The sequence below is a fragment of the Schistocerca gregaria genome, chromosome 1 (assembly GCF_023897955.1).
Source record: "Schistocerca gregaria isolate iqSchGreg1 chromosome 1, iqSchGreg1.2, whole genome shotgun sequence".
Taxonomy (NCBI): Eukaryota; Metazoa; Arthropoda; class Insecta; order Orthoptera; family Acrididae; genus Schistocerca; species Schistocerca gregaria.
Window position 1 is genome coordinate 232,672,662 of NC_064920.1, and position 19,249 is coordinate 232,691,910.

The window sequence follows — 19,249 nt, forward strand, 5'->3', positions numbered from 1 at the left end:
GGAATATGTTTCGAGAAGCCATTTGCCTATTTGACAGCATATTCTGATATGATAATGACCTGGTCTAATGAGTAATATGACTAATCCTACAAATCAACATGTCTATTGATGCATCATCCGATTTCAATGATCCCATGCAGGCTGTGATTGTAACCGACAATAACATTGAGTCAACATGGGAACACACAGAGGTCATGTGGTATGGAGCACCCATGTTCAACAGTGTGCGCTTAACGGTGTGCTCTGAAATACTTGTACCTGCACCAGTACCGTGTGTTATCATCAGATCCACCACAGGTTGCTGCATATCCCACATAATAGAGCAAGCGAGCCTCCAACATCCACCTTCTGTGATGGGGCGAGGACATCCAACACCCTGCCACCATCTACTCATGTCTTCAACACCATTTAATGACTTTCCACACATGCTCACAATATGAACAGCTTAGCTGTTTCTGAGATGCTTGTTCCCAAATACCAGGTCGTAACAATCCGCGCATCATCAAAGTAATCTATATCAGTGAATTTCTTGATTCACAACATTTATCATCATTAAAATGATTCCTGTTTGTCTCTGCTCTGCTTATATACTTTCCTTACTGTGTCATGTGACTGCAATGCCACCAGGTGGCATTCAATCTCTTGGTGGGCAGTTGTCATAATGTTTTGTTTCATCAGTGTATAAGAGGCACAAGTTGCAAGAAAGCTTTTAGAAGTACTATTGCTTCTAATTGCTTTCCAGAACTTCATATGTTTCTCAATTTATGGTTTGGAATCTTATTTCCTTTCCTTCAGCATCTTCACATCTTATTTTTCATCTTATTTCATAATTTTCCCTTTTTGTTAATGAAATAACTATTTTAAAATTCCAAACACAAGAGATATGAATGCATTTTTGTTTGTCTGCAGGCCCTGCTCTTGATGTTCTATTTTGGAGACCGGTAAAAGAGATTCATTTATTTAAACACATTGGTCTGTTCAATATTTTTAAAATGTGTGCACCTGCCAAAAGTTTCAAGTGTAGAAAGAACTTCTGTGGAATCTTGCACCAGTCTTTAACGGAACATATTCATTGCTGCACACAAAATGCAGAACTGTTAAGGGAACAGGATCTTACTCACTTTGAAAAGGAAAAACATTGAATAGCAGTTAAGCAGACAAAAATCAATTGCCGTTGTTGGTGACAAAAAAATTAGAATACAATGCAAAGCTAGTATACTGTGTTTCTATATGACACTTCAATCTAAATATGTGTTGAATTCCATGTTCATTTCTATATTTTGCCTAAGCTTTTGAAAACAACCAGTTGTTATATGGGGATGGTTTTGATATTCTGGAACCTATCAACAGCAATAACCTGAGGCACTGAGAACCTTAAGGGCCTATAACACATTGTCAAACCCATATGGAAGTGAATATCAGAGAAATTGATGAAAAACTTTTTGTGAATATTCATATATACTGTGCTTGAAGATCTTATGTTTCTCAATAGCTCATTTCAAATTGACTATCCAGAGGTCATGTTTCATACACTGATGTGATCATCAATATACCAAACTGGATTGGTATGATGTCTCTCTTAGAAGCAATTACATTATATTACTCTCTGAAACATCACAGTTTTTATATTTTCTGCTTTCTGACACATGAATCAGTGTTTATTATGTTGGTTAAATGATCTTCCCATTTATATTTGTTTTAAGCTTTTAGTTTAGACTATAAGATTCAAGGATACAATAATAACAAATACAATGAGAAATTATAAAGGTAAATAACAATGATTTAATCTGGGACTGATTTCATAGTGTTATCAATGAGTCAAAAAATGAGAAGAAGAAGAAGAAGAAGAAGAAGAAGAAGAAGAAGAAGAAGAAGGAGGAGGAGGAGGAGGAGGAGGAGGAGGAGGAGCAGGAGCAGGAGGAGAAACAAAGAAATAAGAAAATTGAGTGAAATAGTCAATATTTTGCTTGCAAAATGCTTAAGTGATACTGAAAATGGATAACACTTTTGGCTTTAAAAACGTTCTCATTGCTTCAGTGGTACTGTTTGCTGCTTTCCAAGAAGATCACTAGTAACGGAACACAAACATACAAAAACAGACTATGCATTAACAACTGAAATATGACATGCATGTCCATAGTTAGTGCAGCAACAGCAATCAAAATTAGTACAAATCTGCAGTAATTCAAAATTATACAGTGCCTTCAAAGAAACAACCTAGCATGACAAATGGTTGGGAGTACATGAATAGGAAAAACAATCCTGTAATGTTTGAATACAACATTAGTGGTGTTTTTCTGGCCTTTTATTAATTTGCAGGGCTGCATCATGGGCAAGACTATGCAGAAATTTCAGGTGAGCAACTGCAATAGATGTTATTTCCCAACACGTAACGTTATCTCACTCTGTTCCAGTCTGCAATGGTATTGGGTAACAAAGGGAGCACTCCTATGTGGTGTGTTCTTGGCAGTGATGGGAGGATTGGGGGCATGATAGAAAATGGCATGGGAGATGTGTTTGTAGATTAGGCCTGGGGGATAGTGCCCATCTGTGAAGACCTTGGTGAGACCCTCAGCATACTGAGCAAGGGAGTTCTTGTCACTGCAGATATGCTGTTTCTGGGTGGCCAGACTGTATGAGGTGGATTTTTTGGTGTGAAAGGGATGATGGCTAACTCATAACCTCTTATCCTTTGAAGGAAAGCTATACAAACAAATCTGTGGCACAGCCATGGGCACCCACATAACACCCTCCATGCCAACCTATTTATGAGTCATCTAGAGGAGCTCTTCCTTGCCTACCCACATATCACCCTCATATGCCAACCTGTTTATGGGTCATCTAGAGGAGCCCTTCCTTGCCTGCCCACATATCACCCTCCTATGCCAGCCTGTTAATGGGTCATGTAGAGGAGTCCTTCCTTGCCTACCCCCTTATTCTGGTTCAGTTTCATTGATGATATCTTCATGATTGGAACTCAAGGCCAATACACTCTATCTTCATTCCTGCACAACCTCAACACTTTCTCTCCCATCTGCTTCATTTGGTAATCCTCAACACAGTGTGCCACTTTCCTAGACGTTGACCTCCTCCTCTCTGATGCGCTCTGTCCGCGTTAAACCCACAAACCACTAACACTGCCTGCATTTTGATAGCTGTCATCCCTTTCAACCCGGGGATGACATATCTGCAGTGACAAGAACTCCCTCACTCAGTATGCTGAGGGTCTCAACAAGGCCGTCAGAGACAAACACTACCCCCCCCCCCCCCCAATGTCATTTCCCATCACTTTCCAATCCTTCCACCACCACCACCACCACCAAGAACCAGCACCACTCAGGACTGGAACAACTGAACTATATACTTCATCAGGGATTTGATTGCTTATCATCATACCTGAAATCCTTCCCACCCTTCCTAAAATGGTACTCTGTCACCCACCCAACTTCCACAACATTCTAATCCATTCCTATGCCACTCCCAATCCCAACCACTTACCACAAGGATCATATCCCAGTGGAAGACCCAGCCGCAAGACCTGCCCAATCCACCCACCCAGCACTTCCTATTCACAGGATTGCCCTACCCCAGCAGAGGTCAGGGCTCCTGTGAAAGCAGCCATGGTACTGATATGAGTACAACCCGCTGCTTGCCAGGATGAATGGCCACCACCAAACTGTGGCCAAGAGCAAAGTAGATCATCCTGTGGCACAATATGCAGCTGAGCATAACATGATTGATTTCAGTGATGATTTCAATGCAAAAGCCATCTGGACCTCACCACCAGTTTTTCTGAAATGTGAAGATGGGAGCTAACTTTACAACACATTCTCTGCTCCCATAATTATCCTGGTCTCAACCTACAATAACATACTGCCCCATATCTCCACCCAACAGTTTCCATCCAATCCGTCCTAACATCTCCTACCTGTTGTCATCTCCCAGCTTCTTTGTTTGCCACTCTGTGCCAATACACCCTCCCATCTTTCGCCAATCCTTTCCTTTTCACTCCTTCTCTCCCCCAAATCCATACCCCACAACCTCCTGATGCTGTGCCTGTTGACCTCCTAGTCCCTGCACACTCCGCCAGGCAGTGTTCCTCTGTGCCCCACCTGTACACGACTGTCCTCCCCTTTCAGATTGCTGCTGACATCCCACACGATACTTGCATTCAAGCCTGAGCTCTGGAGTTGGCAATCAGGTGTGCATGAGGCGTGCTTGCTTATGTGTATGAATTGTGTGTCATTGTTGTTCCTTCTCTTTTGCTGATGAAGGCTGCAGCCAAAAACTTTGTGTAAGTGTTGTTGAGTTGTACCTGTCTGCAACTTAATGCATCTTCTTTATGGTAAACAGCAACCTATGTTTTCCTACACTGTTAAACTTTCTAATTTGTTGTTGGGAACATTTTACTGAAGAGTAATTGTAACAGAACAAATTTAACAACACAAAAATTATATGCAGTAGTAAAGGTATGTTTGATCTCATTTAAGAATGTCAGTAACTGTAAGGATAGAACGCAAGTTGAGAATATATGGCTTAGAAACAGTGAAAAGCAACAAACAGAGCAAATTGAGCAGGTGTTTCCCATTCAACAATGAGGTCATTAGAGGTGGAGCACAAGCTCAGATTGGGGACTCTGATGACGGAAATTAGTTCTGTCTTTAAAGAAGGGCCCATTCAGGCATTTGCCATAACTGATTTAGAAAAATTATGGAAAACATAAATCTGGAGGAGTGGCCAGGGAACTGAACTACCATCCTCCAAATGTGAGTCTAGAGTCTTACCACTGCACTGCCTTGTTTGGTAGCACAGAAGATATCCTTGATTCTCCTGGTTTTCTCATATTTTCAGAATTCTTCTCCACCACATTCATAATGTATGATGCAAAACTAGATGTACGGGTAATCTTAAAGACAATGACACCACAAGTGATCATTGCAATGAATAATTGCTCATCTGCTTCAGTATTATCAGCCTTTATCAAGCACAATAAGAAATTCATCGAGCATAGAGTTGCTTACATTTTTAGCACACCATTCAGCATGAACAAAATCCTCTAAAGGAGGCATTGACCTGCTGGGAACTGGCTTTCATTAGGAGACAAGGAATGATCAAGCTGACACAGAATCCAAATCTCTGTAGATCATTTCATGTGGAAGTACCATGTTTCAGTGTAAGAATGCATACTGGAAAATGTGAAGCAAAAAGAGAAAGACAATGAACTGTTCCTTTGGTGAAAGTTCTTTAAGAACTAACATTGAGAGAAGTCATCTTGACAGAAATAAAAATAGAACAATGCTTTGCGACATGCAGCTTCCTTCATGAGCTGATGACACTTTTGAAAAAATCAGGCATGCACTGTATTTTAGTACACAACATAATTTGAATACCTTATGATTCAGGTTTCTGGGTAGTCTGTTGAAAAGAAATTAAATTTGGTTTCAGTATAGCTGATTCAGCTCCCCATACCCACGCTTCCCATTTTATTCTAGTATTACATTTATTTTAAGACCCATGAAAATAAGACGTGAGAAATTAGGGTTCATACTGATGCTGAGACATGTGTTTTTTCCCTCACTTTATTTGTGAGCACAACAGGAAGAGAAATAAATAGTAATGGTACATGATACCCTCCACCATGCACCACATGGTGGCTTGTGGGGTGTATATGTAGATGTAGATGTATTACAGCTTCTCGCAAAATATTTGCCACATGATTTTAGACTATATTTATTAAGAGCTATCTTCATTTTAAGATGTGCAGTCACATACAAGATTAACCACAATAAACACACAAAATGTATGGTAATAAGGAGTCATACTGATGGCATTCCTATCTTTTCAGATATTTTTCTTAATATTGTAATTACATTGTGTCTTCATTATATATGCAGTTAATTGCTATGATATTTTGCTTCCTAAAGCAAATTCAGCATAATTCAGATATTTCATGGGTTTTAATGCACTCTTATTTCTTTCTTTGTATTTTGGTTTCCTTTTGGTTTTCTCCTATGTGTATTTTGCAGAGTACACAAAGTTGTCATTCATTAATGAGCTCCAACTCCAGACTTCAAGTTGTAAAACATGAATGATCTGAAATGTTCTGATTCATTTCATAGCATTTTCTAGCTTTCTTTATTTGGTTAAAACAGAAAAGAGAGAGAGAGACCCAGGAGACTTACAAGTAATGCCTCTTTTATTCACACACACACAAAACCAAATCTAAGACTTTACCACTCATAGCTTTGAAGCCAGATTCATACCACTATTTCAACACATCATTAAAAGTATTACTGAAATCAATAACTTGCAATGCGCATATAATATCACTGTTCTACAAAATAGTTCAATTCATCATGATCTGGCTATCACTGACAGAGAGAAGAGGATACTGTCATATGTAATCAATGTTGGTGCTATATAACTACCACCAGCTCTTGACATGTGACACCCATACACACCAGCTTTAAAAAAAATAAGGAAAGAAGGAACAACAACAAAACATCAGTATACATTATTTCTATTTTAGTGGCGCATGATAATTCTTAACTGCACATATTGCTTTGTAAAGTTAACAAAAACAAGAGCATATGGCCAGTCCTCACAAATCTGTTAATACCTCCATAGGCTCTGTTTTGGTCATGCTAAATTGGGATTAGGAAAAGTTATCACACATTTGCATGACATTTTACTTCGTTAAAGGGAAATTAGAAATCTCGCAGATGGTTAATAACTTTGTTGTCTTGTCATTTGTGGCAATATACCACCAAGGGAGAAAATCCAAAAGTGTGAGTGAAATGTGCAAAAATGAGATGCTGAATCATGATCCATTCTGATTGCACATTTACACTATTCACATGAAAAACAACAAATGTCAACAAAACAAATGGGGTCGTAGTTAAATTTCATGGAGTTTGGTGCAGGTGGGAGTGTGCACACCAGGCAAAAGATTGTAGATAAAATTTACCTTGTGCCGATCTTTTAGAGAGATGTGGTTAACATTGGTAGGCTTTCACTTACTTCCCACAAATCTTGCAGGGAAATTCCTCAAGTATATCTGCAAGTGTAGGAGGGGTGCTGGCAGATGGTCGTTTGTCTGGTGTAGGAGAACGTCCACAGACTCCACCGCCGTGTATTCTAATGTGGCCATTCAGTGCTGCACGAGAGTTGAAGCTCTGGAACACCAAATTTCATATTTTAAATTAAATTGCACTACCTCTTATCAATATGTATAATAGCAGAAGCACCATAACATCAAATTTACAAATTTGACAAAAGGTAAACCATTCATAATAGAGAGTAAGAAAAGTAGAAAATTAATCAAAGAGAGCAGAAAGAAAATCTTGGTCAAGAGGGGAAAAAAATACAGAAAACAAAACTGTAAGCTACTTTTTTTTAACATGGGCATCTTGATACTGTGGCCGTGTACAAAATGTAGTTTCATTCTTTCAAAGAGAAAGACAACAACCAGCCACTCTTAAAAATGTTATTTATTTAAGCAAATAGTGTTGTAACTGGTTTTGAATTGACAAGTTCATCTTCAGACAGTTGTTCGCAAGATGCACATTTATTTTATGTTTACAGCCATATGGAGATGAACCTGTCATTTCAGATCCAGTTATAGTGATATCTACTTCAATAAATGGCATTGTTAACTGTGGCTGGTTGCTGTCTTTTTCTTTGAAGGAATCAATAAACAAAACTATTCTTTAATATCCTCTCACATTCCCTGACTGATTGTAAACACATTTTCAGTGAATAGATAAGCCAAGTAAGCTCTTTTTTCATCATGAAAAAAGATAGTGCAGTGGTTAAAACATGGGCCTTTTTCTCTACAGGAGCAGGGTTCAGAGTCCCAACTAGACTAAGTTTTCCCTTAATTGCACTTCTCTGTCCTTGTCAAATCAGAACTACTACTTCAACTCTAATGAGTATGTAATCAGTGGGATTTTAAACCCTAAACTTACTTCCTTATTTTAATTTTCATAATCACATACACTATGATGATTTATGCACCTATTGATGAATATTTGCATTAGAAATGAGAAACCATCTGAGGCTCTACAATTAGCGTAACATTGCTGTAAGTGGAATAATATGTAAAGCAACCACTCACCTACAGTTGAATGATTTGTAGCTCATACAAACATGCAACAGAAAACTATTTGTACTGGCTTTCGAACTTCTGCTCTTTCTCTAGTGGAAGTACACTCACACACACACACACACACACACACACACACACACACACACACACACACACACAGTAGCACAGACACCTCAATGCACTTGCCCCTGGCCACAGTGAGATTCATATTTATATATCATTCCATCCAGAAATATCCCTTGTCATTATACATGGCATTTATTATCTGATGAAAAGTGTTTATTGTACCAAAGAAAAATTCAGTTGAGAAAACCTTGGTGTATGGTTAATGGTTTAGGAATGTCATAACGATTGATTAGAATGTTACTGAGGTTAGGAGAGGGACAGAAGGTAACAGTGAGTGGTGTGTGGACAATATCAGAGACAGCGGATTTCATTTCAAGCCTTGATTTGAGAAAATCCGCACCTCAGCTAGACTTAATCTTTGTTAACACTCTCCCCTTCTCCTTTACATTGTACTTTATTTTATATATATTTTTAGTTGTTATGGCCCTTTTTACCTATTTTTTCTATTCTAAGTCTTACCTGTACCATTAATTTATGTTCCCTAATCTATCATTACTTCTCAGTCCTTATTATCTCTGGACTGTAACATAGGGCTTACCAATGTATCACCTCTGATCTATTGTTTTTGTCTACCATCTGTGATGTCTCCCATTTTATATTTGTCTGCCTTCACTTTCCTCCAGCAGTCAGTGTGATCTGCCCTTCCTTTTAGTTCTATCCCATAATTTATTAAAAATGTGTTTATTAGCAAGTTTCTTGACATGACTATTTTCCACAACAGCCATATAAACATTCATTTATAAATTAAACATTTTTTTACACATGACATTAAAGGCATCTTCAGTGAATTTCTTATTTACTTTCTGCTTTCCTGACAATGTTTCCATTTCTTCTCAAGGGGTCAGAGATTAGAAGACAAAAACAAAGTAACCAAAAATTTTGATGTAAATTTTTTAAAATTTATTCCAAGTAGATTTTTTAAAATGAAGTGGAAATGCATCTTTTAACCTTTGATGCTCCGAGAGAAAATGTAGAAACTGTTAGGACAGGCAGGAAATAAATAAAATTCCCCTGGAGATGACTTTTCTGTAAATGATGAAACACATCTGTAAAATTAAATAGTAATATTAGAGCACAAAAAAGGTTTTTAATTTATAAACAAACTCGTGACCCATCTTAGCTTTGCAACAGATAGCATTAAGTACTTAGGGTTGCATGACATGTCTGTTGTATCAGTAATTAAGTTTATGGCCCACTGTGTAGAGTCATGATTAAATTTAGAGGACAGCATTAGATAACTGAACATCATCATTTTCATAAAACTTGAATAATTCAAGTAACACACACCAGCAAAGTTCTCAGGAGGCACAAATGTTGTATGTTCCATATTTAATTGGTGCTCAGTGTGACATCTTGTGGCAATGATGGAAGTTGCAACCTACAGTGTTGTCCAATCCACCCAACTTGACAGTTTGGCGCAAGCTACAGTTGAGTGCCAACTGCCAAACTGCATTGCTAATCTGGCACATTCCATCCGACCAGGCCATCCAACTCCAATGCCTGTCCCACAAAATCTACAATTTTTGTGTGATCCTTTCCCGCACTTTGCTACACACTCCTTAAACATTAACTCTCTATGAAACAATCTGTTCTCATGTTAATATCCAATACATCCTGCATTGCAGGTCATTTAAGATGTCAGTGGAAACTTTCACTGCACCACCCTGGCACTGCTGTTGGCCAGTCTTACGCTTATCTCGTGCACCCACAAACATTCCTCCACATGCATCAGCTTGTCTATTAGTAAAAACTGTATCAAAATCTCTATCATACTTCCTCAGATAAGCTTTCACTTACAGACCAAAAAAACGCAGCAGGGGCATTAATTTATAATAAGTATGGATAATTTTTAAGTTTAAAAGTATAATTTTCAAAACTATGTATCAGCAGAAATTACTCAGCACTTTTCACTTTTAATCACTTTCTCCAAAACAGTAAAGACTTTGTTGAGATTTTTATAAAAAACCACTGAGAATACAAGATCTTATTATATGTACCAATCCATAAAATTTCTCTAAATCTTTGGCCGTCAGAAAAATACAGGAGTTCTGATTTCTGTATAAGCATAAACAAATGCACTGCATATATTTCCATATTCAGCATTCTTCAATTAAATTTGGAGACTACTCAGTTTCTAAGTTATCAACGTTTATTCAGTAGGAAAGGCAGGGTGGAGAATTACTCATTAATGGAGCAAATTTTTATCCTGATAAATAAATATCCATGGTACATAAATATGTCACAACAATTAAAAGTAACAACTTTAGTTTAATGCAATGGTTGCTTATCAGTGACATAATTCTTTCCCTTAAACTGTTTGTATTTTTTCATATCATGTATTAGATGAACATGTCACAAGAGTTCATTTAAATTATATAATAACACAAGGGATTATTCACCATATAAGTATTTCTGAGGATATTTAATGTTCACATTTCTGTTTAAGTTCTTATAATCATTATTATGATTTTTAGTGTGCACTCTAAAAATAATTAGTGATGGAACAGTTATTCCATAGCACAAGCTACGAGTATCTTCTGGTCTCAAAAAATGTTAGGTTAACATGCATACCAACACAAATAAATGAAAGTAATAAAGTTTTTAAATTTTGAATATGGAGAGTTTATTACAGTATTCTTCACTTGATAAGAGGTGTAAACTGAAGGATTTATAATAAGATGATAATTCACCAACACACAATTTTTTAAAATGTTTTAAGTAGATTCAGAATTTTCTAAAACACTTTCAACAGGATGAAGATAAGGAACAAACATGGGAAAGGAAAAGTATCTATACAGATTCTGAAGACAAGGAAACATCACTCCAAACCATAACTTATGAAATGACATTGTTACTGCTTAGCCATTCCCTCATTTCCATTACTCCTGTGTTTTGATCAACTTTTCCATCCTTTCTGTGCATTCATATATGACCCATCCTGTTCCTTGTTAGGCCTACCAATATTTATACTCATGACAAAAGCTAATAAAATTCTGAATGGAAGAGACTTAACTGTATTATCAAACATATTTTTCCCTTGAGGCTCCTCTATTCACTGTTCTCATAAGTTTTAGTAGTATTCAGTTTTGACTTTCATCACTAATGAATACTAATACACATACACATCAAATTAAAAAACAGTTAGTAGTAGTTTGAATACAGAAACTATTCCAGTTTCAGTCTGTGGTTTGCAGGGTACTTACCCATTAGTGAGTGCTCTTACATTAATAATAATAATATAATAATAATAATAATAATAATAATAATACAAGTTCATAAAATGCTAAGAGCTCACCTTACTAGTAAGGGTTTTAAACATTCATTATACAATCAAACTATAAATAAAACATGAAAAAGGAACCAAAATAGAAAGTCACACAACTTAAAATAAATTAAAATATTTTTTGGAATCATCAGAGGTTGTAGTGCAACACACACATGCAAAAGATAGGAAGTGCTTAAGCTTTTGGATTCAGCAGTGGTAGGCAAAAGCAACTAGAAAATAAAAGGTCAGTAAGCCAGTCACAACCTTTCGTACAGGATTTTTTTTCTATATCTCAGACAGTTCTGAATCAATTACTTATACCTTATTTTCTAATATATTTCACATTTTTCTATCCAATCCCTCTATCTATAACTTAAAAACATTAGATTCTGAAAGATTTACTTTTTATGTCTTTTGCATGTGTCTGCTACGGGCTGGTATTTTATATGGCAAAGTGTTTGACTAGTAACACATAGGACTGTAAGTCAGTCCTTTGTCATTCATATAATTTTTTTCTGCCACCGAAGGGCAGGTTTTTTTGTATATCAGAAATTCAAAGCTGTAGCACATTTAAAATTATACTGAAACTATAGGCCATGACTGAGCTGATCGACCTGAAAAAGAAATGAACGGACATGAAGTCCATGTTCAAACTAACTTTCAAGTTGACTGGTTATTTTATTTATTTACTGTATTGCTGGCACCTATTACTTTTGCAAATATTTTATTTTCTTCGTGTCTCAGAACAATTTGTAAGTTCACATTGACTGAATGCTGATAGTTAGAAACTAGAGAACAAAAATCATCAGTGCCTACAAGTGCAAAAAGGTGGTGTCTGTGATTCGGAGTTGTAAAATGCCCACCCCTCCACAGAAATTGAAAAGAAAGAGGTTAAAATATTTTTTGCTGTATAAGAGTCTTGTTTAACTGTCCAGGCCTCTACAATTACATGTCTTAGTTCAGAAATTTACAAACTGGCGATTGCAGTAGTCAAGGAGGGGTGGGGGTACCCCACGTGGGAAAATGGGGAGGACAGAGGTCTTCCATGGAATGGTGTAGGAGACATTCATGTAACTCAGAATTACAATTCTTCTTCATACAAACATAAAATGTATTCATGCAGTAAAATAAAAACGATGATTCTGAACTAAGACAAGCTATTTCAATTGTCATGCCACATTAGTTTTCTATCTTGTGCTGGAACAGAATTGTGTGTTAAGAAATGTGCTATAATATGATGGGCAGGAAATCAGAGTTGTAACGTGTGAACTACTCCATGAGAATGGCATGTATATACATTTTTTTATTATCAAAGGTAGCCAGTCACTAAAGCTTACCTGAATATGAACAATTTAAAATAAATAAATAAATTAATTAAAGGTGCAACAGAAAACAGGGAAAAGTAAAGAAGTATGCAAGATTAGGATTCAATGAATTGTCAATGATGAAACAATTATCACTGGAGAACTAGTTCAGATTGAACAAGCATTGAACTGAAAATCAGCTGTTGTTTTTTCAGAGAAACCATACTGCCATTTTCTTCAATTAATCTAGAGAAACCACAGAAAACCTGAAGGTGAATGGTTAGAAAGGAATCTGACTGCTAACTCTCCCAAGTGTGTATCCACTGCCTTGACCACTGTGCCATCTCCCTTAGGTGAAATGGAACAGTACTAATACTGTCTCCATATATGTTCTAACTCATATTCATGTTATCAAATCTATTCCTCTTCTCATCCCAATTGTTTAACACTAGATAAGTATTGTGACCTTATAAGAATAAATAAGTTCTCTTCTCCTTAAGAAATTTAATACTATAATTTCTGTACAATGTCATTGATGGGCACACAGAAAAGAACCATAATTTTGCTAGCTTATGGAAGTAATCTTTAATGAGGTAGAATACACACAAAAACACACACTAGACACACACACACACACACACACATGTGCACATACATTGTGCTGGTTGGACACAATGCAGGGATTGCAATTCGACAGGTGAAATGAGGTGAAGGGATGTATCAGGTGTTACGGGGGGAGGGAGAAAGGGGCAGGGAGCATGATTGGGGGGGGGGGGGGGGGGGGGTTTGCAGATCAGATACGTAGGTAATAGCTCAGACGGAAGCACCAAGAGTACAGAGTAGGAATGTGGGAGGAGGGGGCAGCAGATGCATGCCACTCGCACTCCCTGTCATTGTTTTGTAAGAATGTTAAAAAAAAATAGGCACAATAAGTTCATTAGAAAAAGGAATAAAATGAATTAGAGATAAATAAATACTCTCTAAAAAATTAATCCCTGTGAACTCTGCCCCCCTTTCATTTCTATATTTAACTATTGCCTTAGTTTCCTCATAACAAAAATTTATATTGGGATCATGTTTCAAGACTAGGCCAAGCAGCTATTGTCATTCATTACTGCTGAGGTTTTGTATCAGTCATCATCATCATCATCATCATCAGTGTTCTGCCAAAAGGCAGGTTTTCACATGGTAGTTCTCCAGGCTGCTCGTTCTTCTGCCATCAACTTCAGGTCTGCATAATTTCCTCCTCCCTTTATGTCGTCTATCATCTTTTATCTCCTTCTTCCTCTCAGTCTTCTCCCACAAACTAATCCTTCCAAAGCATCTGCTAGCAAGCACTCCCTTCTCGATGAATGTCCCAACCAGTTCTCTTTCTTTCTCTTACAACCTTCAGCAGACATCTTCTCTCACCAACCCTTTCTAACACTCTTTCATTACTCACTCTTTCCATCCAGCTCATTCTCTCCATTCTCCTCCACATCCACATCGCAAACGCATCTAATCTTTTTACATCCTCTAATTTCAGCGTCCATGTTTCTGCTCCATATAGTGCCACACTCCAGACAAAAAATTTGCCACACCTTTTCCTTAGACCTTTCTCTTTCTGCCTACTTCACTATCGCAATTCAAGCTTTTACCTCGTGGTGATGTCTCAAGTCTTCAGTTATTGTGCTAACTAGATATTTAAATGCACTTACTTGGCTAATGGTAGATTATCCTATTTTAACATTGGACAGTCTGCATCTTATACTGATGACCATACTCTTTGTTTTTGCTGTGTTTATTTGCATCCCATATTCCACACAAGCTTCATTCAGATCTTTCAGCATGTTATTCACTGTCCACTCACTTTCTGCCACTAATACCATGTCATCAGCAAATCTTATGCATTGTATCAGTCAGACTACAAAAATTATCTTTGTTAAATAATATGATAAGAAAGATAACAGGACAACTGTTGACAATCTTTCTACTTTTGTTATTGACTTCCTTTCCCAAAATGATTTATCTAACAATGTATTTAAAACTATTCATGCATCTTAACAATCTAGTGTCACCCTGCAGGCATCTACAAAACCTTCACAAACAATTATTTGCTTATCAAATCTGCCATACATAATCTAACACTGTTTGAAACAAATATTAATGAAAGCAATTCTAGGGCGATAAATAATCTTTAGCATTTTGGCAAAAAGCTCTACTGGGCCTAAAAAATAATTAATTACACAGCTACAGTAATGTTTTATAACTTATTTGCTGACATTAAAACAAAAGGGTTATCAAAGTATGAATGTAATATTACAGATTGTGTGACAGAAGTATTGCATATCAAAAAGAAGAAAGATTAGACTTCAATGTTCCGTTGACAGCATGGTCAATTCAGACAGAATATTGTATATCACTAATATGGATTACATACGTCCAGCTATTCGTTTTGTTATTATTATGAAAAAGGTATTGATAGTCATGACAAGGTACAATGTTAATCACGGTGTGTTCATTTGCATAAAAACAACATAACTGGAAATACAGTTTTACAGATGATTAACATTGTTGGAGATGTAAAGCACAAAACTGTCAGTTAAGACATATTTTGTAATGATAATCAAGACAGGTATCATCAAATAAAAATAAATGCAGTGTAATAGCAAATGCACTGCAACTATACCAGGTGTTCCTCCTAAGACTCATTAGGTGCATTTTCTGTGGTGGTCGGCAGATATTTCCAGTTCCGTTTTTGCAGTGTGTAGCTGGAGTCAGACCAAACAAATATTTATCATCATCTCTTTAACTTGATGCTTAACATTGACAGAAAATGTCGGTTCATTTCCCTTTACAAGCAAAAGGATTTTTAAAACCGAATTTTATGTACTCATTCAGTAGAGTGGTCTTAAAGAGGTCTACTGCAATAATTTTTTTATCAATATGTATTAAAGGGCAGTAAAACACTAAGAATAACAAGTACTCCAGCAGCTACAGGAGCGGCCTGGCTCATGGTGACTGCTACCACCATGCAGTAGTGCTGTTCAGTCGCTGCTGGTTATTCTTTGTGTTTTACTGTCTCTGTTAATACATGTCAATAAAACAAACATCACACTAGACAAAGTTTGGACAGCTCTAGAGAAAGAGCACATAAAATTCCACTTCAAAAATATTTTTTTTTTTTTTTTTTTGGAATGAGACACAAACTGATGCTTTCCCTTTACACTGTGTGACACATGAATGAAGTGATGAGCAGTATTTCTTTGGACTGACTCCAGCTGCACCTTGCAAAAACGAAATTGGAAATACCTTTTGAAACACCATAGAAAATGCAACTGGTGACTCTTAGGAGAGACACCCTGTATAATGCGAAATGAACATTTACTCTTGTCACCAGAAGAAATGATCAAAGAAAACAATATTTCTGATGACAAGTCTGGTTAATAGATTTAATGATGGTAAAATGATGGGCCACAGGGAATATTCTTCAGAGATTTAAACTACAGTTCTATTATTGAAAAAAAATATACAAAAGATCAACTTTACAAATCTTCAACTTGGATCATGAAGAGTGTGTTTGTTAAGAATTGGGAATAATTCATATGATTTTCAACTTTCAGATTTCCTGTGCAGGTCTTACGTTTCAGACTCATCTGTGTCAAATATGACTATGCCAGTGATGTCAGCTGTTTTGATGGCACTTTCTTTAACCCATGAAACCTGTTCTTATTACAAAATCATTTTGATTAATGTACATGACCTTAAAATGAGAAATTGTGGGAGATAGAGGTTAGCAGTTGGTATTTCCTTTAATCATTGGAACATATTCTTATAATTCTTGAAAGCTTGTTCCCTCTAAGCTGGTACTTCTCCCAACCTAATTCACATTCTCTTTTGTTATCCAAACACCTTACGTGCATTTAATAACAGAAAACATTTTTCTTCAAGGAAAGGCATGTCCACATCACACTCAGCCTTGTATAACATCTAAGAAAACTCAATTCTTCCAGTAACTGTGCTGTTGATCAGATGTTTACTAGCAGTAAAAGAAGATCAAAATGAGCATTGCAATTGAGACACTTTTGAAATGTACTTCTTCACTGAAGAATAGTGATATTTTATATGATGACTGCTGATTTTTCTCTTCTCAGCAAAAACACAGAGGGTAGTTTTTCCATTTATTATTTATCAGGGTACATATATCAAAGGTTACAATGGCACTGTTCGTTAAATGGAAGCTTACATAGAAATTTCAACAATATGTATAAATTCTGAGTACTAACAATGGAAGACTTTGTACACCTCTCAGCTGCAGCTCTAATCATTGTTTCTGGACTTACGCTCTTTGCATCTGAGCTATTTTTATTTTCTTATACCATATTTTATTTCTCATTTTATCTGTGTGGTGGTTTTATTACTGACATATGTATGACCTCATTGACCCCTTCCATTCTCTCCATCTCTTGGCTCTTAATACATTATGTACACATTTTTATTCTCACTGAACTATTGTTCCTCAGTCTCAGATGTGTAATAATGATTAAATCAATGGGATGAGTTATCATCAAAACTTAGTTCTATTTAATGCAGTATGAATCAAAGCATGAATTTTGATATGTGATTCCAAAATTTCCTTAATACAAGACCACCAAATGAAAATGATCAAAGATGATATTACTCATAACATATGTAAAACTTAAGAAACACAGGCACTATTATGATCTGTGCAGTATTTTGATTTCTTTCTCTCTTGATTATGCAGTCACAATTAGTTAGTGTGAGACCCCACATAACGATTGTGGCAGATCTGTTACCATGTTGAAGAACAGGCAACAGTTATACAATGACAATAAAATTAATGTAAAACCTCAAGAAGGAACTGTGTAAGGCAAGTGGACAATAAGAGAAACTAATGGGGAGAAAAAAGTAAGGAATTCAGATCTTTCTTAGCACTCAACAGAGTATGTACATATTTCATTGAAGGAAAAATTCCACCCACCCAACCCTAGGTGTATCACTGACAAATGATTACATTCTGAAAATTTAAGGTGTTGTAGCTACTCAACTGCTGTGAACCTTACTCTGCACTTTCACATCAACATATTGTTGCCTTTGTCAATTATCTGCACAGTACTCTCAAATCTGATTGGCATCCATATTTAATGAGAAGAATATGCTGATAATACACTTCTTCCTATCAATGTAGAAATATTCAGGCTGACATCATGACTAAAGGGTGTGAAGATTTCAAATTATGTACTTTAATTAGAACAAATTTTTAAAAAATACTACATGGATGTAAATGCCAAATGTATTAAAAATTCGATAGGTACATTGAAACTTACAGCTGAACAATCAGGATATTCACAGACAAATAGCCGACTTTCAGAACTTGTTGATACTAACTCTACATCATTGGCCTGGAATGAAACGTAGTATCATGAGTGGCACATCAACTTATGGCACTTACAACAGACTGTTAAATGTTATTGTTATACATAAGAAAAAATTGCAGTGATAAGAACAACATAAAACATTTTTAAGATCTATTAATGAATAATCCTGTCAACAAATTCACACATTTTACTTTGGTGCAGTCATTATAACCCAATTTTGCTCAAATTTTTGAATGAAACTCACATTTGGAAGCTGTGGAAACAATTTTTTTTAAATTCCAGGCCTATCTATTACAATTTATTTAGTATTTAATAATAACATGAAAACATCATTAGTCTAGTGAGATAACATTAGCATGACAGGCCTAGTTGAAGTGGGAATGATTGAAAAAAATCTGTTATCCACTACTTGCACAGATATCTGTCATACTGCATCTGTTTCAAATTTATACAAGGTGCGCTGGGACGAATAGTCAATATTTATAGATATGACAGGCATGATCATTTGAAGAAGAAAACCTTATATGGACAGACGCCCTATTCTGAATGGTTTCCGTGACAGAACACATTTAATATACATTGTTATTTGTTTTCTGTATTAATCAATACAATGGCAGGTTTACACATGTAAAACAGTTAGTAAACATTACAACATGTATTTTACAAATTATCAATTGAAAAATACATATTTAAATAAATTCACCTCTAAGTATTATCATACATGCTACATTAAAGTTGTTGTACAGTTTGCAGTAAATGTCTGAACACCCCACCGTCAACTTCAGTGCATTTGTGCACTCTTGGGAGAACGTGTTGTGTTGCATGTCTGTGTGACTCTGCACATTCTCTAATGAGGATAGCAGTGTCCATGATGTGTCTTCACCTTTAATTTGTACACCTCAGACTTCATGAAACCCCATAAATAAAAATGTAATGACATAGGTGAAGTCTAGCGATCTTGGTGGCCATTTACTTGTACTGCCATGACCAATGCTGCGATTATAGTGTGTACAGTTGAGATGTTCCTCACATGTGTGGTAAAGGTGTACTACTTCAGAAACCACTTGGA

At 36.3% G+C, this 19,249-nt stretch overlaps 1 protein-coding gene across 2 annotated transcripts in view; it reads right to left on the minus strand.

Annotated features, from left to right (window-relative positions):
* The window catches only part of LOC126338532 (serine-rich adhesin for platelets-like), a 2,400,280-nt gene that overhangs the window by 13,585 nt on the left and 2,367,446 nt on the right, over positions 1-19,249 (minus strand). For both annotated transcript variants that reach the window (XM_050001562.1, XM_050001561.1), the window contains 2 exons: positions 18,130-18,204; positions 7,021-7,175 (listed from right to left, as the gene is read on the minus strand). In XM_050001562.1, the coding sequence (XP_049857519.1) occupies positions 7,021-7,175; positions 18,130-18,204 (230 nt within the window). The remainder of the gene's footprint in view (positions 1-7,020; positions 7,176-18,129; positions 18,205-19,249) is intronic.